Source organism: Phalacrocorax aristotelis, chromosome 1 (assembly GCF_949628215.1).
Source record: "Phalacrocorax aristotelis chromosome 1, bGulAri2.1, whole genome shotgun sequence".
Lineage (NCBI taxonomy): Eukaryota > Metazoa > Chordata > Aves > Suliformes > Phalacrocoracidae > Phalacrocorax > Phalacrocorax aristotelis.
Genome location: NC_134276.1, coordinates 134,611,462 through 134,635,141, shown reverse-complemented (window position 1 = coordinate 134,635,141; position 23,680 = coordinate 134,611,462). Strand labels below are relative to the sequence as shown.

At 44.0% G+C, this 23,680-nt stretch overlaps 3 protein-coding genes across 5 annotated transcripts in view; 2 read left to right on the top strand and 1 right to left on the bottom strand.

Annotated features, from left to right (window-relative positions):
• Positions 1-4,907: 4,907 nt before the first annotated feature.
• Positions 4,908-14,913, bottom strand: FOXM1 (forkhead box M1). Of its 2 annotated transcripts, none has more exons than XM_075110186.1 (9): positions 14,826-14,913; positions 12,740-13,336; positions 11,485-11,633; positions 11,051-11,272; positions 10,502-10,630; positions 9,870-9,914; positions 8,843-8,921; positions 8,218-8,399; positions 4,908-7,129 (listed from the first exon to the last, which is right to left on the bottom strand). In XM_075110186.1, the coding sequence occupies exons 2-9, from the start codon at positions 13,287-13,289 to the stop codon at positions 6,068-6,070; spliced, it is 2,418 nt and encodes an 805-aa protein (XP_074966287.1). In that variant the 5' UTR covers positions 13,290-13,336; positions 14,826-14,913; the 3' UTR covers positions 4,908-6,067. The 2 variants fall into 2 exon arrangements, with proteins under 2 accessions (XP_074966287.1, XP_074966296.1); XM_075110195.1 differs by lacking the exon at positions 14,826-14,913 and adding an exon at positions 14,498-14,578.
• A 111-nt stretch (positions 14,914-15,024) lies between these two features.
• On the top strand, positions 15,025-17,900 carry RHNO1 (RAD9-HUS1-RAD1 interacting nuclear orphan 1). The gene is made up of 3 exons (XM_075110230.1): positions 15,025-15,294; positions 16,305-16,573; positions 17,232-17,900. The coding sequence occupies exons 2-3, from the start codon at positions 16,406-16,408 to the stop codon at positions 17,898-17,900; spliced, it is 837 nt and encodes a 278-aa protein (XP_074966331.1). The 5' UTR covers positions 15,025-15,294; positions 16,305-16,405.
• A 24-nt stretch (positions 17,901-17,924) lies between these two features.
• Positions 17,925-23,680, top strand: part of TULP3 (TUB like protein 3) — a 34,703-nt gene continuing 28,947 nt past the window's right edge. Inside the window, exon 1 of one of the 2 annotated variants that reach the window (XM_075110208.1) lies at positions 17,925-18,448. In XM_075110208.1, the coding sequence (XP_074966309.1) occupies positions 17,925-18,448 (524 nt within the window). Of the gene's footprint in view, positions 18,449-18,558; positions 18,808-23,680 lie in introns of those variants that run through there. The other variant, XM_075110216.1, reaches the window with a different exon arrangement.

Below are 23,680 nucleotides of genomic sequence, written 5' to 3'. Positions count from 1 at the left end.
AACACTGTTAATTCTCCAAAATTTTAAGGCTACCCTGTGATTTGAATTCATAAAGAAATTACTAGGGTCCCAAGCGGCCTTTGAAGCAGAAACAGAGAGTGATTAAGATGTGTAGAAAATGGGGCGGGGGGGGAGGGGCTGAGAGGGAGTGGATGAAGGTCTACAAAGGGCAAGCTTATGTTCACCAAAATCGTCTAGCAGGTGGGGTAGGGGTTTGGAAGCTGGGAATCATCCTGGTCTGCATGCAAACACTTGGGGTTGTGGAGGGAAATGTAGAGACACCTCCTCTCCTCTCCTGGAAAACTATTTCCAACAGAAATAAGTTCTGAAACTCTGCTTGTATCAAAGCAAGAAACCAGTCTGACTAGTGAAGCGGGACACTTTCTTCATAATCTCAGGCAGCTAATGCTTTGTTATACCCTGAATATCTTTTTTATCCAGTTGTAGCTCACTGCTGCTGAAAAAAGGAGGGGGGAGGGAGGCTATTTCTGTTCAGGAACAAGCTCACATTTTTCAAGCTTGTCATTATGCTCTCTGAATCCATAACGCATTTTGAAGAGGAAGTCAGGTATTTTACTAAAAAAAGAAATTTTCACCTTTGTTTAGATCTAGACTGGCCTCTGGTAGAAATGAAGACCTGTGACCCTCACAAGAAGACTGCTGGGTTGTAAAACAGGGTCTCTTTCTTCCATATGGGGAAGGGCTCAAGTTCTTCTCCAACAGCCAAGTTGTAATAACAAAAAGGTGGCAATCATCTTTACTCACCTCATGTCAAGGGACATCCAGTCCTTTTTAGATGACAAAATGGAGAACCGGTGAAGAGAAATTACCTTCCCCCTTGCATCTGTTGCACTTCTTGACAGGCATAGAGCAGAATTTTCAGAGCAGAACATCTGCAGCACGCACTGGCTCCCTGTAGATTTGTGTGTCCCAGATCCTTTGAAAATTATATCTTAATGTTTTCCTTCATTAGCTAGAAAATGTTAAACAGCCTGCTCTGTTACCAGAACTCAAGGACAGTCTTGGGATGCTCTTGCACATTATTCAGAGAAGACCTGGGGAGTGCTACACAAAATGTGTGAAGAACTGTGCCTACCTGCTCTTGAGCTACAACAAGTTCATGAGAAGACAAGAAGTATAGTTCTGCTCTTATCAAAGGAGGATGAGCAGAGACATCCACCATCTTACAAGATCACATCTCTACACTATAATCCAAATACTGAGCCTGCAGAGGGACAGGTGATACCTGCCTTCTGACCTCTCTTCTCCCTCTGTATACACCTCTGATCTGAGCCTACTTCATTGCTCTGCTCTCAAACATAATACTTCTTCAATTCTTTGCCCAGTTACAACTCCCTATGCTACACAGACCTCCTGTTTCCTGTGACTTGACACTGCCCTGTCCCAAAAGCCTGAAGTACAATTTTATTCACAAAACCTTAACCATGTTCCCCATTCTTCCTTACAAAAATACTTCTTTTCCCCTCCTGCTAATACTGTTGTGTGGAAGCCAAGCATTTCACTTGGTTACAACTATAGATCTCTTTTGAGAGACACTCTTTTTGACAACACTGTCAAACTGCTTCATTGCTGTCACTTGCTGAGCAGGTATGACTTGATATATCCCCTCTTATTCCCAAGCCAGACTACAGCTTCAAGTGATCACACCAGATTAGCAGTAAGGATGGAGGTATGTGGTAGAGCTGGAAGTGGGTCCTGTACAATTTCCAGAGAACCTCTCATTTCAAAATGTAGTTACTCAGTGAAAAGAGTTGCAGAGGGAGAACCTGGCAAAAAGCACTGCTTTTTCTTATATAAATGCTGCTGCTGTTGTAGTGGTGCCCAAGAGCTGTGCTGTTTTAAAGCAGAGGCATAACAGGAGGATGTCTTTTCTGGAAGAGGTTATCAATACTCTGATTCTTGGATGATGCTACAGTGTTACCTGTTCTGTCTGTGCCAAGAGCTGGGGGGGGATGGGATGATACTTTCTATCCCATGATGCAATTACCTATATGCTTCCACCTGTCTGAGTCTCCTGTATACAGTGTCCCAAACTCCCTAAACTTCAGTGTATGATCTACTCCTATACAGGGTGTTGTTGCTGTGCCTTACTGCAGTGCCCTATTGTCTCCTGGTCTGTGTCTGATATGGCCTCCTAGTATTTTTTTACCATCTCCTGACAGAAGGCAACTGTTATTCCTCAAAGTAAGTCTCCTGATAATGGGGATGAGGACTGGGGCAAGACCAGGCCCAGCAGTCCTTCAGTGCAGGTTCCACTGGGCTAAGCTGAACACAGGGTGATTGCAGGCTGGTTCTTGTTCCTTGGAGGCTGTATCTGTCCAAAGTTCAGAGTGTTCTGTTCTCAGACAGGTGTACTTCTGTGTCTTTATTTGACTCAACTAATTTCTGCAGAACAAAGGCTGACAGCCATATCGGTGCTCAGCTCTGATCACTGAGTGTATGCTTTTGCATAATGGAAAAGATGATGGGCTTGTGCTCAAGAAGTTCTCTACTATACATCCACCTGACTGCAGAAGAATTTCTGTCCTGCTCAATCAACTCCTTGCTGTGTCCATGTACCTCAAGTTCAATAATTGGCTCCCCATAGTCCAAAATAATGCCTTCGGTTTTGTTTCTCACACAAAGTTTTACTTCTGCCCAGCAGCTCCATCACGGTGTTGGTTCATGACAAGTGTTTTTGAAACATAATACTCCTACACTGCAGCCCCACTTCCACAGGTCCCACCATGACCTCACTGCAGGTGCCTCTAACACTTGCCCGGAAGTACAAAGTGCTTGAGTTCCAGGTATCTTGTCTGTCACTTCACTCCTGAGCAATGGCACCCTTCAACAGTTCACCTGCTAAAATATAGGATACCTAAGCAATGACCTCCAGCAAACTCTGCCAATTTAACCTGACATCCTCCAAACAGCTGCTTTCCTGAGTGATTAGAAGGGCAGCTTCCCCCTTCTCTGCCTCATGCCACACTTATCTGCCTTCTAACACTTGATCATTTAATCTTGCAGATCTGCTGTGGGCTAGGCCTGGGATATTAAGAGCAAGCGTCCTTTTCACTTTGTGACAAGAGATGTGAAACTTCTTACTGCTAAAGATGCAAATATCCGTGCTTCCACACTAGAACAACTTCTCTTCATAGTAGTTTACATGCTGCAACAACTCATTCCCATAAATCATGACATGTAAATACCTGCTGGGAAATAACAGAAGCAGCCAAGACTTATAACTTTCAACAAGCTGGCTGCAGTCACTCAGACACTGGTGCGATGGCTTTATAGCTTTTTGTACAACTCTACAGTGGTGAATGTAACAGGATGAAATTAGGGAAAGGATACAGGCAAAATATCAGGCAAACACTTACAGATGGAGGGAAATAAAGTAATCTTCCTGAGGGTTCTGATGAAGTCCTCACTGAGTGGGGCTTTGAATTAGGTTGGGTAAAACACCGGGAAATCTGCTGTGGGAATAGTAGATGGGACTGCTTAATGGGATTTTTATCTGTTATTCCCCCACTTTTTTTAGATAACTGCCCTCTAGTGGGGTTCCCATTGGAATACTTAGCAGGTGGGGAAACTAGTTTTTGGCATTACTATGTTCAAAATATGTGAGGCGGCCATCAAAGCACCTCGGCTGACAGGGACAAGGGGTCACCCACCTGGAATTGATGCCATCTCACCATCCCAAGGACAAGAGCATTTAATAATTTACTTGAGGCATGATCCTTAGTTAGTTGGCTCTTGGATGTCAGTTGTGTGTGTACACATCCTCGCAGGAGCAAGAAGTGAGGTGAAAGGGAGGTAGGATGTCTTGACAAACCCAAGTAGAGCGTTGACAGCTGTGTAACATATACTAGCAGAAAGTGCCACAAGCCACAAAGTGGGCCTCCTCTGCAGCCTCATGACCACAGTTTTACCTTCTGTCTGCATCTCTTCTTACCCCTAGGCCTAGATCTAGGGTTAAGGCTTTCCCCTCACCTCTCCTCCCTGAAGCCAGATGTGCTGTGCAGCTTTGATCAGTTTTCACAGCAGTCCATTCTGATTTCCTGAGCAGAGAATGACAATTTCAACCTAGGCTGGAGGACATGAACTCATTACTAGAAACATTTGCAGGAGAAGAATCAAGACTTCCTGCCTTCACAGGCAATATTGGCAAATCAATCCTAAACAAAATACACTTGAAAGGCTACTGGCACCCAACAGCTTTCTGAAGTCTTCTCATTTCCTGTTTAGAGGCAAGCAAACCCTGAGACTCAATCAGAAGTGATGGAACTTCAACTTCTAAGCACTGACAAAAATCTACTAGTCTCAAATTCACAATAAAACATTTTTCACTCGTGGCCTCAAGCTGCGCAGTTATATGTGCTAGGCAGACAGAAATGCAGATCAGGGAGTCCAATATTCTTTCCCAGAAAAACTGAAATAATCATCAACACAAAGGGCTCAAAACATCTTCTGAGGGCAAAAAGCTCTAACAAGCACACAAGAGAACTGCAATTCTGAAAACCACACACATCTAAATCTCATTTTGTATTTATAGGGGAAGACAGAAATACAGATAATTTTTTTTGAGTGAGACTTGTTTTGGTTTTACAATACAGAAACTAGTCTGCTGGTGGTGTTCTGATATTTTAGTCTGTTAGTATGTTTCTGACTTGCAAAGTCAGGATTTACTGATAAGCAGCAGAAAAAAAAGTATATTATATGAAGCAAGGGGTTGAGCAACCAAATCCAATGTTGTACAGTCAACATGGCCTAAGGAATACTGAAAATGTCCTAATGATCACAGAAAGCACACACATTAGACAAGTGAAAAAAAAAAAAGAATAATTTTTTTCGTGCTGTGGCCCAGCCTGAGCATGCTGCTAAGAGTGAAAAGAGTAAAGACAATCTGCCGTGTACCCACAGAAGCTTTATTGAATGTGTAGATACACAAGTCATCATTTGTCTGTAAGCAGAAGGATCAGGTCTTTTCCATGGCAATATCTTCTTTTGACATGCGTTCTAAAGAATTGGGATGAGTTGTCCTATTGCACCAAGCAAAACATACCTTGTGTTTCCAGAGGTGACTTTTCAGTGGAAATACCAGCATTTGCTTTATAGGTTCCTTTTTACATTTTCAGCTGATGCTTGTAATGAGGGCAGCTTTAACCATTCAACAGAAGTCCATCTTACCGCAACAGTGACTCTACCTAGTCCTTTACATACATAGTAATAGGACTCTAGAACCTGTAGAGCATATACAGCTTAATCCAAGCTCTTCTCTATTACAGCCTGGGAAAAGGAAGCCAAACCAAGATTTTTATGCTGCAATCCAGATAACAACCTGTTTCAGTTTGATTTGAGTCACATATAGGTGATTTTTCAGATCTTTTCCCCAGCAACCTTCAGAACAGCCTAGACCAATTTTTCTGAAGTCAAATAAGGTGGGGAAGGGGGTGGTGGTGGGAGTATTTTGGGCGCTCATCTAGAGTAGAATACAGACAATGTGGAACATATGGACAACACTCTAAGTCAAACCCTTTACCAGCCCAAATATTCCCATAACCCTACAAGAATAAAATTAATATTATAATTAAGGTCTAGTTTAAGGAATGTACAGTATTTACAGCCATTAAAACTACACAGAAGATACTAAGTAATAAGAGAACAAAGTAAAGGGAAGTAAGGACAGAACTAGGAGGAGGTTCCATCTCCTTCCTATTGGATGCACTCCTCAGTTATGTACATTTCCTCTGATACCTTGAGTAGCAAATGCCATTCAGGGCCTACCTAGATGTTCTCTTTGTAACCTCTCTCCAGGGACTCTACCTCTAGCACAAGGTTAGAGAGGTTCTATCTTGTTCCATATAAATAGTCTATTGCAGCTTATAAAGGGAGCTCATAGCAGCCAATGGGCCTGTCTCCCAGCTTAGCAGGAGTCAATAATGCCCTCTGTTCCCATGGACATGGGAACTAGTCAAAAGTAGATAGTCTTCCTGGACTACGTGGACAGATCTCAGAAGAGTAGAGTGCTTTCTATAATATCAGAACACGCCAAATTCAGGCCTGTTTACTTCAGTTCAGGTCTGTTAGTCTCAAGCTGAGACCAACTAATGTCTGCTCCTAAGTTTTCATCCTCAAGACCAGGAAAGCTGATATCTAGAAGAATTTTGCTCAGACTGTCATTCATGGTGTCCAGGATCAGGCCCTCCATGAGTGACCGGTTTTCAGTAAAGCCAGAGGCTGGCAGTTCAACAGATGATTGCTTAGTAGACTCATGAATAAAAGTTGGAGAGCTTGTGAGGGGGACATGCACCATGTCACTGGATTCTGTATTTAGCAGTTCCCGAGGGGACTCAAAGAGGGGATTTTTAAGGGGTGTGCTGTTAAAACCCAGCAAGTCCTGGTTGTCCTGGAGGGGTGTGAATGGCAACTGAGGGGTTCTCACTGGACTGAAGTCCAGCTCGTGACTTTCCTTGGCTAAGGATGCAGACTTCCAGGGGTCAAGGCCCCCTAGTGGGGGGGTAGTAGTTGCTGGGACTTTGCTGGGAGTGGAAGAAACTGGCAATTTGCTGAACATCTCCTTGACTGGTGTTTTGAAGGGCCCCTCTTCCCCCTGCAAGCAGCTGAGCTGCGATACATTCTCAAGAGGCTGGCTTTCCTGTAGGAAGGGGGTGTCTGCCCCTAACCGGAAAGGATCAAAGCCATTGCTTTCTGGCAAAACAAGGACAGGCTCTTCTGAGCAAGGCAATGCTAGGCGTTGTTTCCTTCTGGATCTGCCCACTTCCCGCCTTTCCCGCCTCTTTATGACTAAAGTGTCAGAAACACCCTTAGACGGTGACTTCAGCATGGTGAATTGTTTCTTCTCCTTTGTGGATGAGACTGGGAGGAACAAGCCTGGCTCTTCCTTTACCATTAGGGTTGAGGCAAATGGGGACAGCCAGTCATCCAGCTGAGACCCTTCTTCCTCCTTTATACAGACACTCTCAGGGAAAGAAGCGGATTCCTCACCAGGCTGGGAGCTGCTGTCCTTTAGGGAATGGATTGGGGAAAATAAACCTTCATCACATTGACTCTCCTCCTTGACAACAGCCATGGGTAAAGAGGATGACTCTTCTGTAGAAGGTGACATCTACAAAGAAACACAAGTGATACACCATCCGTAAGCAAGGATCTAACCCACCCAAAATCTAAATGATAGTGGAAGGAAGAAAAGAAAGAATGGCACTTAAGGAGAGCAAAACAGTTAAAAGGAGGATCTTCAGAAAGCAGTAACTATAACAGCATAGAGATTGTATCTACTTCATACAGTGATCAAAGAAGCCTACAGATCACATGGGAAGGATTTTAGCTAAGTGACTGGAAGTCATGCCCTTCAGAGCGCTTCTGCTGAGAGGAACTTCTAGGAGTACAGGCAGAAACAGTGCTGAGTATTGCTGGAAAAGTACAACCCTTTAATCCCTCCTTATACTACCTACATGTGAAATAACAAAATGAGCACAGAGAAAGATAAATCATAGCAGAAGAGAACATAAAGCAGCAGGCACATGAAGGAAAATAGGATTATGGTTAGACAGGGTGGAAGAAGTTAAAGCTTCGCAATGTGTAAGCATCCAGGAGCACAGTGAGATGCCAAGAGTAAGATCTGTTTAAGAGCTGTTTTTCTTGATCCCAGAATAACTGGGAACTCCACAGAATTTGCAAACAGCAGGTACTGAAAACATCTGGGAAGAGACTACAGGCAAATAAATGCTCTTTCAGAAGAAGTTCCCTATGTTACATGTCTCTTCAGAGATATTAAAAATCTGAATGTTTGAGGGGCAGAACAAAGCCATTTCTCCCATTCTTATTTCTTCACAACCAAGCAGTAGAGAACAATTGTCTCGACCAATCCGTAGAGTCCCCTCCACTAGTGAATTACAGTAACAAGCTTATAGCAAGTCAACTAGCAGGTAAGTCACCCTAGAGACAGAAAAGGACAGCAAGGACTGTCATTGGCCAGTTCCTTAATATGAGCTTAGAGTTTCAGAGCACCTAGTAAAGATGCAGAAAGGAACCATATGAAGAACAGGGCCCACAGGAGGCAAGAACTATAGAAAAGAAAAAAGACAAAAACAAACAACTCCCACATCACACACAAAACACCACCACCCCCCCTCCCAAAAGAGCCAGACAAAAAAAAAAAAACCACCCTCAGAAAACAAGAAAAAAGAAACCAACCTTTGGAGCAATGCGCACACGCTTATTGCCCCGGAAAGTCTCTGAGCTGTTGAGAGATGCTCCCTGTGCCATAGATAAAGGAACCTTCATAGAAGGTTGCAAGACAAGAGGCTGACTCAAAGGAAACTGGATCGGAACCAGGTAGGAGTTGATGCGAGGAAGCAAAGGCTTCATCTTTCGGCCTGGAAGGGAAAAAGAATGGACTTGCTAGCCTCTTGCCCTCCCTTCTACTACCTCTTGAAACACAGGCATCTAACAAGAAGTCCTCTAAATACCCCAAAATAAACATCTGACTAGAGAGAGGTTTACCTGCCTTCTCCTCTAATTTTGAGGATACAAATCCCAAGCCAGACAGCCTGATGAACAAGAAAATAGTCCTTCGTACAGATCCTAGCCCTCAAGTTGGAGCAAGTTCTGCTCTCACTCCATTTGAGTACCCAAACCCCTCATCACATCCTCTCTTAGACACAGCAATACTGCCTTCAGCTGCAAACCTGAGAGTAGGAAGGATAAAAGCTGGCAAACCTGGATAACAATTTCCGCTTTTATTCCTAAGGGAATTTGGGGGAGTGCTGCAGATTTATGGGACTGATTCTCTTTGGCCTAGGCTGAAGCAGACACTCACGTGCATTCTGGGGTTCAGTTTTGCTGCTGCTGTTGCTTCCCATGTTCTTCTGGGGGTCAGGAAGATGTCGCTTTTGCTGCTGCAGTCATTGTGAAATTAAAAAAAAGGAGAAAGAGAAAAGAAAGAGATTTAAAGAGAAGAATCTGTCTGTATTCTGCTGCCTCATTCAGAACTGCGAATCCAGAAGCCTGTGCTGCACTAATACAGAGAGCTGCTGTTAGCACCCAGCACTCATGCCGGCTCTGTCTCTGTGCCACTTGCTGTTTTGCAGCCATGCCATCTCAAAGCCAGCTACCAATCAAAAGCTGTATAGAAAAAGAGATGGCATGACAAAGCTCCTCCAGCTGTGGACTACACTGCAGAAGTGACCTGGTTTCAGTGTCCTCAGTGCCTGAGGAAAGGTGAATAGGATAGCTTTATTGTCTATTGGATCTCTATACAAACCATGGACCAGATAGATGCTTAAGTGGAATAGCAGATACAACAGAGGAATCAGAAGTCTAAACAGATGGAAAGACGACCAGGGCTGTAACTGTGACAAAAGCATGTTTGACTGGCTGCTTGCAAATCTGTCATTGTTAAAACGACTGAATACAAGAGAGACAGCAAACAGGTTCATACTTGAGAGTCACAATGCAGCTGGGCTCCAAAATGAAAAAAGAGCATAGAGAGAGCCTATTCTCTCTGGATCTGAGCACCAGAACAGATTGGTAGTGCTGCCATGGAGATGAAGATTTTACCAGAAATCTCTGTCTGGGCTTGTTCTCTGAAGCCTGTTGCAGCCTGCTTCAGAAGTAGGCTTCTAGTTGCTCAAAGCTGTACAGCTCTACCAGCTGTAAAGAGAGCACATCATCTGAAGGCAACTAATCTTTGGCTCGACTCCTTTCCCCAAACAGGGTGTGGATGGAGCTGTATGACTAGGTGCAGCAGTAACCCAGTCCCCCTCCCTGAGCCTCTTGTCCTTTCCTTCAGTGACTGGCAAGAGGAGAACAGTAGCCCAAGCCCCAAGCCAGAGGGTAAGTCTTACTGATTCAGAGTGCTCAGGCGATGTTGGTGACCCCAAGTCCAGCGGCTGGTTGCAGCAAGGCATTGAGAGGGAAAAAGATAATATGAAGTTATCAACCAAAGGGGGAACAAATGGGACATTTGAATCTTGTATAATACAAGCAAACAACAGTCCATCTGCCCACCCACTGCAGAAAACACAGAAGAGTCTAAACATACCTATACCAGACTCACAAGCTCTGCTTCTCTCACAACATGGTACTTCTTAAAATACCTAGCCGGGATAGGGCAATTCCATCCTATGACTGTCTAATCAAACACTATAGGAACTCCTGGTTCACCTCAGTGGAAAACTTCTCTAGGAATTTGAATCAGGCCCATGGAAAGAGGTTGAACAAGCTCTCGATTACATTTGGTTGGCACACCACCTGAAGAATAAACATATTCCACAGAAGCTCCAGTTCATATGCACAGCCGCAGCACATTTTCTTTCAAATACAGAGCTTGTCTGTCAGGAGAAGTGACCAAATAAAGCTTCTATAGAAAGGCTGATGTCAAAGTGCTTAACTTCACTGTTAAAAGGAGGTGCAACTGGCTAGTGTGGCGTTTAGAAACTGGATATCCTGTCCTATTTTCTTTGCATGATGCACTCACCTTGAATACCTGGTCCAATGTTAGGCAACGGTTTGCATCAGGGTGTATAGTCCAGAACGAGATTTTACCATTAGCAGATGTCTCACGGACAAACATATCATGAAGGGACAGGTTGTGCCGGATAGAGTTCTGGGAAAAAAGGTGTGAGGGGGAGGTTGAAAAGCAATAGTTTTGTTATCAGCACAGCAGAGCCTACCTGAGACATGACTGCCGCAGAGGCATTACATTCCAAAGCGTAGACAACATGGACTTTCATATTCACTGCACACCCAGCCAACCCTATCATCAATCTCTTATCCTGTTTAGTCTTGAGATCCCTATTCTTACTCCCAGTGATCAAACATCCCATCATATTGCCAAAGCGGAATGAGAAATGGGAAACAAGAAATAGAACAGGGAACATCTGGAATAAGGGAGTATTTGTGGTAGGGTGTTTAAATTAATTTCCATCTTGCTCTGCAGGCTGGGGAGCAACTTTTCATTTTCATCCAGAAGGCTTATGATAATATCACCCTGTGGCCTACAGCAACTCGAGGGCCTGCTTGTTACCTTCCAACCTGGCTTAGCCACGTGTTTGAAATATGGGAAGTGATCCTCAATCCAGGTATAGATGTCCTTCAGAGTCATACGCTTCTTCTCAGTGCTGTTGATGGCAAACTGGATCATGGCCATGTAGGAGTAAGGAGGTCGTTCTGATACAGAATCCTGCCATGAGGAGGACGTGGCAGCAACGGTGGCAGGAATAGCAGCAGCAGCAGAGTCTTCTTCAGTCTGAGAGACAGAAGGAATGATACATGAATGGTCACAAAGTTGACAAGAAGGGCCATGGAACACCCCATGGTCTTCCAGGTTCTGCTATTCAAATCAGTAAAAGCGAGACTTTTGGAGATGGTGATGCCTACTTCTTGCAAATCTTCTGATCCACATGGATTACTTCCCTATTAAAAGTTTTAGTGCATGCTCTGTTGTCTTCTCCTACTTACCTTGATTCTTTCCCGCAGAGGCATCTGGTTCTCTTTCTCCGTGTCTTGCTTCACAGAGCAGGGACTTAGCCCATCAGATCTCATCTTCCCCAGCCACTGGATGTTAGTGAGACTACTGTCCAACACAGAGCTCATTGTCTCGCCGCTGCCTGTTGGGATAACAAGCCCATAGCTCTGCTTACTCACAAGTAACCCTCTTCCCCCTTCTTCTCAATTGCCAAAAGGAAAGCACTAGTCACACTTCTAAAAGAGGTATCCCTGTCTCAGGATAGGGTCAAGATGGTATTGCAACACTAACATTTATTGCAGAAGGAATTCAACCTTGAATTCCTGATTTCATGTGAATCCGCCCAATTTCTTAAAAAAGCTGCAGTCTTAAAAACAGACATTCAAACCTGACTATTGCTCTCAACCAAAACAGGACAGTGTTGATCCAGTAATTCAAGAATTCAAGTATTTTTAGCTAAAGGATGAAACTAGTAAACAGACACCAAGGAAGGTGGTGACAAACTTCAGCTGAAAGACCTAGCACAAGACCAAAGTCAGAAGCTCAGACATCTCCAGGTTTTTAACTGCAACAATGAAAACGAACATAGTTTTGTTATTTCTGGTGAGGTTTGTTGTAGCCATGCAGCTACTGCAACTGTCTGATCCTGTCAGACAGTACTATACTGTAGGATAAGATTCACTGCAGCCTAGAAGCTACATAGCTATTTTAAGTTGCAGATACTAATTTGATGTGAGCAGTGTGTCAAAGTAAAATCCATCTCACTTCTAACATTTATTCAGCAGCTTCAAGAGACAGCCAAGGAGGAAAACAGCCTTGCCACTTAGTTATTAAAAGACAGGAACCATCTTTTCCAAAGCTCTAAGCCTGTATGTTTTGTCATTGACTAGGGTACTCTATGTTAATCTTGAATTCAGCCAAAACCCGTTTGCAAAATGAACCTTAGCCTTTTGTTCTTCTAGACTTGATTTACTCAAGCCAGCCCTTTTCTCCCCAGTACTAAAATTCTGCTTTGCTATACACCTTTATGTGCTATCTTTTCCACCAAAAATACATCCACTAAGATCCTTCAGATTTCATTACATATGCATAGCTTTGTAAGTTATTAGAACCAAATCTATAGCTATTTTGTAATTAACCAAATAGTTTTCAATACTGCATACTGAGATCCAAGCACTACGCTCATTGGCCCACTTCACATATCTTTATCTATCTGTCAGGACAAAAAAAAAGGTAATGATTACATACCATGGCTCTCCTGTTCCTGCCCAACCACAGAATCAGTTCCTGAATGCCAGACCATTGTCACTCCTGCAGGACTAGGTGTCTGTGTAACATTCTTGTCTCTTTCTTGATCGTCTGCAGCCTTTGTTGTTGCACTGGGTTTCTTCTCTGATGGGAGATGCTGCAATGGTGCTGGAACTGATGAACGGGATGTGCCCCCACTGCTAATGAGAATGAACTTGTTGGGCCCGTTGTTGCCACATTCTTTTCCTTTTGCTGTCAATGCCTCTATGATGCTCTGGATATCAGCATTTGTAGGGATGGCCACCACTTGTGTGTTGGGCATGGTGGGATGGTCAATTATCTTTATTCCTGCTGGGAATTTCTGCAGGCCACAGTCCATTTTGTCTCTGGGTTGGCTGTTGTGATGGTCCTCCTGGCTGTGCTCCTGCTTAGGAGCCTTTTCATCCTGACCACTGTTCTCATCTCTTGCTGAAGTACTGGTTGCATCCTTCTGAGAGAGGGTGAGTTTCCGTCTTTTGAGAATTAAGGGCCTGTGAGGGCTGGTCCTCATTATTGATCTGTACAGTCACTCTCCATTGAAAGGGACAAGAACAAATCCTGCAAAACAGAAGATACAACATGACAGTGTTCAGGGCAGGAACAGCTAGGAAAGGTGCAGCATATTACCACAGCCCTCCTACAGAGCACATATTCTCAGCAATTGCTACAAAGCTAGAAACAAGGAAGGAAAATAAAAAAATTGAAAGCATTTAATAAGGTTGATGAGGCTATTGGAAAACAGTACTGTACTTCCTTTATCCACACCTTGTATAAGCAGGACAGGAGAGATACTTGCAGAGTAGATCACTTTCATCTCAAGTTGGGAGCCACGCAGTACATAATAATAAGGAAAGTATGTACATGTGCTTTACAGAAAGGGAGACTAAGACTTAGCTGTAAAGTGACTTGACCAGCAAGCTGGAAGGGAGGGAAGTTAAAACATAGAAATAGCGGTCCTGATTCTTACATCTCATTGCTGTATCACAGCAGATCACATGGCCTGAGAGAAAAGAGAGTTTTATAGATGGTTTAAGATCTGGGAAGCAGAGATTGTCCTGAACACTACAAAGGCACAAAATAAATGCAGCAGAAGTTAGGTATTTTAAAATAAATTTAACATAAATGCTTTAGTCATTACTTCTGTAGACTTGTCAAGAACCAGATAAATTCATCATTGGGCAGCACACAATTTAAATGTCAAAATCTTGAACAACAGACAATTTAGATTATTAAGCAGAGAAGATAAAATGCAGATATACTGCTTTCAGGGTAAGATGTAGTGTGCCCCTTCTAAGAACACCTCTTATAAACACCATGCCGTTCAAGAACTAGGTGGAGTCTGTTTCTTGCAGTAAACTACCAGAACAAGAACACATAAGTTGTACACATTGTTTATCATTAGGGATGGCAGGCAGAATAGAAACAAATAATTTAAAAAAAGGCCTTTTGCATTGGTAGATTTGACCAGGCCGGCTAGTGAATAAGAAAAACCTCAGCGAGAATCACCTGCATAGATACAAACCAGAAAGAGCCCAGCAGATAAAAAACTGGGTTGATGCCCTACATGCAGGGCCCCAGTAGATGCCACCAATAGAAACGTTCAGCATTACACGCGGGTTGCAGCACCCAGGCACATGCGTGGCCCTTCACGACCTGCTGCGCTCCCTTAAAGGGAGCTCCTCGTAAGGCAACGACAAAAAAAAAAAAAAAAAAGCAGACCTCCAGAAGGCTGCGTTCCTACAAGAGAGCGCCACTTCCTCAGAAGGCCTCAAGCTTCTGTCTTCAATACGGGCCCAAGAACAACCCTGTACACGCACGGCCCCCGGGGTAGCAATGTGGGAAGCACCCAAGGGCTCCTTCCTCACCCGCTCCAACCGCAGCCCCGCCGCGCTCGCCGGCCAGCCCAGGGCCCCTCCGCCCCAGCCCGGGCCTAGACTTTTCACCCCCACAGCCACCCTACGCTCAGCTCTGGCGGGGTTGCCGGCCCCTGCCGAGAGACACCGGGGAACGGGAGACTACCACGGGGGGGAGGGCGGGTGCGACTCACCAGCTCCCCGGCCGGGCACGGAGAGAGACTGTGGTACGGACGCTTCCGCACTACGCCACCACTCACGGCAGAGATCGTTTCCCGGTTTGAATTTGGCGCCTGGCGACTCGTTGGCATCACGTGCCGGCCTGGGCCAATGAGATGCGGCAGGGGCGGGGCGGATCGGATCGAGCCAATCGGCTGCAGCGGCGGGGGATACGGATGCGCCGGGAGGCCGTGGAGGGCTGGGGTTGCCTGGTTCCGGTCCCCGTCCCTTCGGGGTGTTTGCTCAGCCCTAGGGGTCTTCCCCAGCCGCGCCACCTGGGCTGGAGCCCTGACGTGCGCCCTGGCACCAGCCGCTGGGTGGGTGCCGGGCGCTGGCCTCGGGTGCTCACTCGTGAAGAGCCACAGAGTTGCACCGTTTAGCGGTTGTTGCGGCTGCACTTCGCTAGGGGGCCTCGCAGGACTCTCCGAGGAGGCGGCGCGTTTGGTAAGCGGTCCGGCTGTCGCAAACTCACGCGTTTGGTAAAGAGAATGCGTTCTCTTCAAAATTCCTTGTCTATGCTTGTCTGGTTTTGAATGGAAAATTAAATTAAACGTCATTCCGATTAAAAATTACTCATTAGGTAAAAAACCAAAATCACGCAAGGTATCTATGGGAGGGAAGTGTCAAGGGTGTTCTGTATTTAAAAACATAAAAATTCCTGAAATTAAAGTATAGGTAGTTAGCAACTAGAAGTGGAAAGACTTCTGGTTATCTCGGCCCTATGACATATTTCAGCATTACAAACCAGTTTTATGGATTAAGTTGAAAAAAGAAAAATTTTTCTGACTTAAAATTCCCAAACCATTCCTTACCTGTGACTAGACTAGATATTGAGCTCATGTGAATACATTATTTCTTTACTTTTTTTAATAACTGACTTGATATAGCTGTTTCAGTAGGTTAACTACTCCCATTCCAATTTTTTTTTTCTTCCCTCCCAGCAATTTGAATTTCCTTAAAATTTCACTGACCAAGCCTATTCTAAATATTGTTTGTTCTATGTTTCAGTATTTTAGTCAGGCCTTATCATAGATGGATGTCTTCAAATTACTTCTAAAATATTTTTATGAAGAAAAATGCCTATATGAGTTTGCCTGTCTTGTGTATTTAAAATACATACTTTCATAAGAAACTGATTTTCCAGTAATGTTGAGCCTTGCCTAAAGGCTGGCTCAGAACTCCTTTTGCAGCTGGGACACTCATTTTGTTTGTGTCTGTCTCCCCAATTTTTTTGGCTATCGGCTTTTGTGAAGCTTTGGAGTGTTTATCTGTTCTGCTGTGCATTTTTAAATCTACCTGAAATTCAAGTGAAGCTTCAAAAACTACTGGTGGGAAAACATCTGCAAAGACATGTGTACACTGTACTGTTGCATGAATGTTTTACTTTTGTTAAAAACTAGGTCTGAGGTTTCCAAACAAGTTTGTCTTCAAGTCTATTCATTTGCCTTCTACAGATTTGAGAGCACTTTAGCATCTCCTTGGGGTGCTTTCCTCTTTCTCCAGCTGGCTCTAGCAAGCATCATGAGGTTCCTAAGTCGTTTTACCATATCTTTTGATGCCTCCGAAGAAGAAACGTTCCCACAAGGCCAGGAAGGCAGAGCTGGTATTCCTTGAGAGGCCGCGAGAGGGACCCGTCCATTGCCGTGAAACTCTGCTACCTTCGGCTGAGAATCCAAGACGTGTTCCCACAAAACCTCTAGATCACACCACCTCTGTTGCCTGGGTTGGTATAGATTATCCTTCCCCCTGCATCCCAACCGTTTTCAAGCTTCTCCTGTATGTCTTAACAGAAAGCTGCCCTGGATACTGAAAATTAGTACCTCAGGCCTGAATTCATTGTACCTGCCTACAGCATAAATAAGTGCTTTTGAGTTGCTTCACATTCTAACTACAACTGCTAAGGTCTTGGTTATTTGAAGGCATAAAACTGTGTGCAGTGTGTACTGATAGTTTACCTTTGAAAAACTAATTCTCACGAGGAAAACTGTTTTCTATGGCAACTGAAAACCCTGCACATAATAAACATTAGGGGAACTTTTTTTTTTGGCTTGCTGCTTGAAATAACTGTTGAACTCTAAATGTTACATGTTGAAGTACTAGCTGTTTTGTTTAAATCTGAGACTGCTAAATTCAGAGGACATAGGCTTTCATTTCAGGATCAAAGATTTCAGAGATCAAAGAGTGGCAGCGCATAATATTGAAGTTCAGAAGCATCTCCTGTTTTGCAGCTTGGTTAGTGACAGATATGTTTTGCTGCAGACCAAATTACCCGGTTAACAAACACAGTGAAAAAAGATGGGGTAGATGGGGAGTAGAATCAGATTGGCATTCCTTTGTCTGGAGAAAATTGTTGTTTTTTCTTATTATGACTTTCCCTTCAGGTGTGCCCACAATTTGAAACAACTAAGTCAGCGGTGTTGAAAGTGTGCCAGAAGAAGCATCGTGATCCTCACAAACCCAAGAATCAGGATACCACCCAAAGTTTGCTTCATGCAGGAGGATCTTGTCAAAGAGCTATAGCCTGCAAATTTCCTCCTTTAACTTTTGAGAATCCAGAAGGATATCATCCCGTCCAGCCCTCAGATTGTCTGACTCGCTCAGGGAAGAACACACAGCACTCTCACAGCCAGCCCAAGAAAGGGACAGCAGCAGAAGCTGAGATCCAGGTGAACAGTCGAGAGGACTGTAGAGAAATACCTTTGTTTCCTGATCCCCAGCCTGTAGAGCCAGAATTCTTTAATCCACCAGATATAGAGACTCCACAGGTGCCTTCCGTAAGGAACCAGAGATGCAGCAGCACTCTGCCACAAGCAAGTAGCCATGCCTGGTACCCAGAAAAAGAGCTGGCATTCGGTAATGATCCCTGTGGGACAGGGGAGTCAGCAGCAGTGCTGGTTACAGATACTCCCGAGCATGAGTATGGTGTGAAGGTGACTTGGAGGCGGCGGCCTCATCTAATGAAATACCTGCGGGAGCAAGGGAAGCTGAGTGCTGCTGATGTACTGGTGAAGGTACACCCCGAGCTCTCAAGGAGACGGGCCAACGTCTAACTTGGCAGGAGCAGTTATTCTGTCATGTGCAGACACATCCAAACATACGATATTACTTCCAAGGACCAGCCAGCGGGGCCGCGGCTGGCTGACCCTCCCGGGAAAGGCCGCCAGGGAGCAGGGGATGTTCGTGTGGGGCCGGGGGTGGGTGGCTTTAAGAAGAGCTTTCTAATCCACATGGCTCCTTGCCGGGTCTGTTGCTGTAACCCGAGAGGAGGCCGCGGGCAGGAGCAGCAGGGCCCGGCCCCCGCCGCCCACGGGAGGCCGAGCGCCGCGCCCGGGTTGGGGCTGGGACGGGGCTCTGACCCGGCGGGAACGGTCCTCGTCCTGCGCATGCGCAGCGCCCATCCCTCCCCGCTGAGGGACGCCGTGGCCAATGGGCGGGCCGCATGCTGCGCCTTCGGCCAATGGCGCCTCACTTCAGTACCGAGTTCCGTTGCCAAGGGTAGCAGCGGGGCGGGGGCCGGACGCGGCGGCCGGAGCCCCATAGCAACGGCGGGGATGGAGAGTGCGCGGGGCCGAGGCCGGGGCGGCCCCGCCGGCGGCAGGTGAGAGGGGCCCGGGCCTGCACCTCGGTGAGGGCAGCCCGGGGCAGCGTCTCCCGGTCGGGTTCTCCCGGTCCGGTTCCCCCTCCTGGCGGGCGGGTGGGTGCGGTTTCGGGGAGGCCGTGTCTCCGGGAGTAAAACGACCCGGGGCGGCGCGGCGCGCAGCTATTCCTCGCATCGCCTCAGAAGGGACACCCGGGGCCGGGGTGGGCAGAGCCGCGCGCGGCCATACGCCGTCGCTGGAGCTGCCGCCGGCCGCGCACGCAGGGCGCCATGCCACGCCGCGCTGGTCGGCAGGGCGCTGGGTCGCTCCCCGGGTACAGCCGCTTGCAACTGCTGTGTTAAGTCCGGCTGTACCTCACGTGCGTAACTCTTCAGTGTTATGTGTTACGTGTCATCTAAACGTTTGTAGATTAAACTGGTTTTGGGGGGTCTCGGTCCTCTCTGATCGTTTCTAGGTGCTGCTGTGAAGCATTTCTGCAGCGTTACTCCTCTGTTGCTAGTGAAGCTCCTGGGGTATGTGGTAATATACTCCATATGCCGTCGCAAGGGAAAGAGGGATAACTGAAAGGCACTTAACTGACGTGATAGGAAAAATAACTGCAAACTTCGGAAACGAGATTTTGGAAAGAGATTATGCCTTTGGCACATTAATAGCTCAAAACCAAAATTGGTTGAAATTAAATGTGAGGATACAGGCCGGCAGTGAAAATGGGTTTAGACAGAATTAGTATACTTGTAAAAGCCCAGGAAAAAAAATCTTCTATGGCTCTGATGTTTGGATGGGGAAATGAAAAGCAAATAAAGAGGGAAACCTAAACTTCTAGTAGTTGAATTATAATGAACACAGTGTAGAAGAGAAACTGTTTATTTATGACATAAACTTGGTAATTTTAGTTAAGGGTGAAAAGAGGCAACAGGGTTAGAAGGGCTCCTATAATTGCTTGGGTTTACCGCATATGCTGTGAAACATTAGAAGATGACTTCTTTATGTAGACTTTAAAGGCTGAGGTTTGTATACCAATTCTGGAAACAATTTTTGAAAAACTGATGACCAGATGCACATAAATTTCCTTGCATAGATATTACACATTTAAGTTTGACAGAGTTTAAGATGCGGGAAATGACGCAGCTTTTCTGATAACAATTGTACTAGTATAATTTCTCTCTGCTAAAAACTTGTTTCACATGCTTTCATAGGTGCCTCACAAAATTAGTCTAAGAATAATGGCAGTTCGTGTAATGGCTGCTTCCCTCCTGCCCCTAGTTTATTAAACAAACAATCCATTTCCTTAACTTTCCTAGTCTTTGTGATTCACGTAAGAAAACTAGCATACATGGACCTGAATGAAAGTATGTAGTTTTTAAATAGACCCTTAAGGCCTCTTATTTTTAGGGGTCTGGCTCTGAACTTAGAATGTTCAGCAGCACTATAATAAATTGCAGGAAAACAAAAGAGTGTGTTCTTAAGAAGGATCTTCTTTTCCTGAGAAAATAGTAGTAAAATTATTCATAAATCACTATTTTAATGATTAGAACTCTTGTTTGGTAAAATAATTGTCAGTTGTCCAAACACTGCTTTGTATAGAAAAAGTAAATGTGATACATAATAATTGGCGGTTCATAGCAGTGAAGGTACTACCTACCATCTTGTAGAAGAAAGGCTCTGTAAAGTTAAAAAAAAGCTGTGCCTGAGAACCAGTTGGTAACTTTTATTTTTTTTTCCCCTTGAGGTGGAATACCGTTACTATTGTGCAATATGTAAGGCACACATTAAGATATAAAAAGTATTTTATTTCTGGTGGACAGAGGTGAAGGAAACAGGTCAAAAATAAATGCATATAGTTTTGTAAATGTGCTGTGGGATATTTGATGATGGATAGGAAGCTGAGACTTTTTCTTTAGTCTATCTCTGAAACAGGCTGTCCCTTGAAACTATGGTATTGTGTTAATCTATCTCTTGTCCACCAGCACTTCCATTTGAGGTGGCTGCAACTTAATTTGCTCAAGTTCATTTAAAGTCTGGTTGACTTTCAGGTTGATGGGGCACAACTGTCTTAATGCTTTAGAAAATGATAAGGTTGATAGTGTATTTAATGGTTTTGATAAGTGCTATACCTTCTCTCTCCATTGGGGAAAGTCCCATTTTGAGGCTTGACATGTAATTAATAATGTTGAACACAGTAGAAACATTTGGATAAAAGTAATTCTAAATCATTTTAAGTGTTTAAATTATTGAGAAGGGAATTTGGTTCTTATGGTAGTATGTATTTTAGAATCTTGTGGACCAATGAACTTCACCTTTTTGAAGAATAATTATACAGTATACAGGAATACTTAAAGCTTTGCACGTGCTGCCTTCCAAATTTGCTTCAGTTTCTGACCTGCAGATGCCGTGTATAAAAAACATCATGTCCAAGGTGCAAAAATCTTGAATGAGTTTACAGAGACTACAAAAAGGAGTATCAACTTTAGCAGTCCCTCCCATAATTTTAATGCTTCTTGGGTGACTAGACATGCATGAGTTAGTAGTTTTCAGTTTGTGAGCTCAGGAATGCTGGCATACTTCCTCAGTGTCTTTAAAAGTTAATGAAGAATAAGGGCCTATTGTCAATAAGCTCAATTTTCAAAAGATTATGAGCCCATGGACTGAAAAAGGTTTAAAAGTAATTTCCAGCCAAAAGCCATTTCCATACTTGAAAAACCTTGGTGTAGTTGAGGTGGTCAGGAATCTTGGTGGCTGCTGGGCTCGACTGTTTTGTATAGATGCACCTTAATTATAATTTGGGGGGAAAAAAGGCAAAATACTTTGCTAATGTTTTTAGCCATGCTTCCTTTTAAAAGCCTATCAGCATCTCTGTTAGTCCTTGGGAATTTTTATTTGGCCACATGTGACCTTGAAATTAACAAGCACTGTTTTGTAAATTCCAGGGTTTATAATTGTGCAAATCTTATCCTTAGATAAAAGAGAATTGGCTCAATATCTTGCTTGCTTCATCTGTTTCAAGTCTGAATATAACCAAGAAACGTGTCTGAAATAAGATAAATCTGTAAATATTTTTTAAATGTGGTTGAGATGTACTCCTAGGAGTGCAGTTTTGAAAAAAAAGAAAACCTTTTGCAACTGCAGTTTGATGCTGCTGCCATTGGTGTGAGTGAAGAAGGAATCACTTCACTTCCTATGATGTAGACAGCAGTGGTAAGAGAGAAAAAGTAGCAAGTGTTACACTTGTCACTCAAATTTCTAAATACGACTTGAAATGCGCTTGGTAACTCTTTCGTTGTTCTAACAGTTGCAGTTGTCTTAAAGCTGAACCTTGTTTGAATTGTCTCTTCAGTTTCTAGTAAGTTCTCCCCCCATCTCTTAAAATTTAGAATTTAGGTTACTGATGACCCATCTTCATAGAGACAACCATTATTTTTCTCTTCTGTTTGGTTTTTACTTTGTTTTCCTTTTTTAACCACTGTTGGTGTGGCACCTGTACGAGGGACAAGTGCCCTGATTTCAACGTAATTATGACTTTGTATGTGTGGAAACTTTTCTGCAACCAAACTTGCACTAGGATAGCTCCAGACTCTTTGTTTTGTGGTGGTCTCCAAAATAAAACTGTTGATTGTGTTGTAATTGGGTCGTGGGGTGAATTCTAAGTGGGTTTGCTGATATGCCTAGAGCTGTTGCCTTAGACTACTGCAAGAACATTTACCCTTATTCCTAGCGTTGTTTAAAACATATTCAGTGGGATGTTAGAACTCCTAACTGCCTGTGTTATTGTTACAGAATTCTGTGGTCACTTCTGTGCTCCTTTCCCATTTAGCATTTGTATGTGAGATCTGAGGCAACAAAAAAAGAACAAGAATCTAAATTTAGCAACAGTATCTTGCTGAGTCACTTAGCTTGGGATGGAAATTAAATTTTGCTGTTTCTATCTCCTTAATGGTTTCCCCTTTCAATCTTTTAGAAATAGAAAACTGGCCTGGGACTAAAAGTCCACAGTCAGTTCTAGGGTGTCAGTTCAGAAAACTTCCTTTATGTTCCTTCCCCATTTTTAGTTTGAAAGACTGTAAAACAAGTGCAATTTGTGACTTATTTTGAAGGAACTTTAGGGTTTTGTTATGTTGTCTGGGTTAAGCATACTGTGTGCTATTTAACTGCTGACTGTGTTTCTACGAGAGAATAGTAACTGCTTTACATTTCACTGGTTTCATGTTGTAACGTGGTAGACATGAACAAAAGCGTTGGGCAAGGTTTAATTTGCAAACAGAGGATCATAGAAGTCAGAATTCTAAGCCCCTGTACATCTTGCTTTGATCCTTCCTTGGGTAGAGCAATTTCTAGAAATGAAATGGCTGGAGATTTGGAGGATGTAGTTGAGAGGACGTTAAATAGAAAGCTGGCGTTCTACTTAAGGAATAAATGTGTCTTCCTTTTCCTTAGCAGAAACCCAAGTTTCATTAAATTCACCAGAATAAACATGATTTTGGAAGCATAGCATGCATTCTGCAGTTGTGTTGGTGGTTAAGAGCTGACGACTCCTTACTCAAGCTATGTTGTCAGTTTATCTTCCCTGTTCATGTCAGGATCCCTGGGAGTCACCAGCTGTGAACTCTCAAAGTGCCTGACAGCAGATTCCTTGCCTCCCTTCTCTTACAAATATTGTAACAAAAACCCAGTTTAAAAAACCCTGTTTGGCTACACACTTAATGATAAGTTTATGTGCATATTCTTATGGTTGTCATCTTCTGTGTCACCATGCATCCATGATGACTTTAATGGTTAATGGCCTGTGTGGATTTCTGGCTTCTCTTGGCCTTCCTTCCAGGAAAAAGATACTCCTTTCAGTTTAGGTGTGCTGTAATTAATTACTTGAGACTTTTCTGGCTAAGGAAAAAAAGAATCTACTTTCTGTTCTCCCAGTATAGTATAGCAGAGAATGACACAGGCTTCTGTTTGCACTCTTTATAGTCCCGATAGAAGCTACCTGGAACTAGCTAGAACTAGAACTTCTGTCCAGAGAGTGCTGCTTTATTTTCATTGCTCTGTTCTCTTATTCCAAGTAGGAGGAGGTAATCTTTGGTACTTGGTGAGTCAGTTTTTGAATGGCCTATGAAACACGAAGCAGTAGGGTAGTCAGAATAGTTCTGAGCTCATAATTTAACCTTTTCATGATGCTTGTGTTCCTGTTGCATTTTCTTGTAACAGCCTGTATTCTTTATTGTCATCTGGTTTGTCCTCTC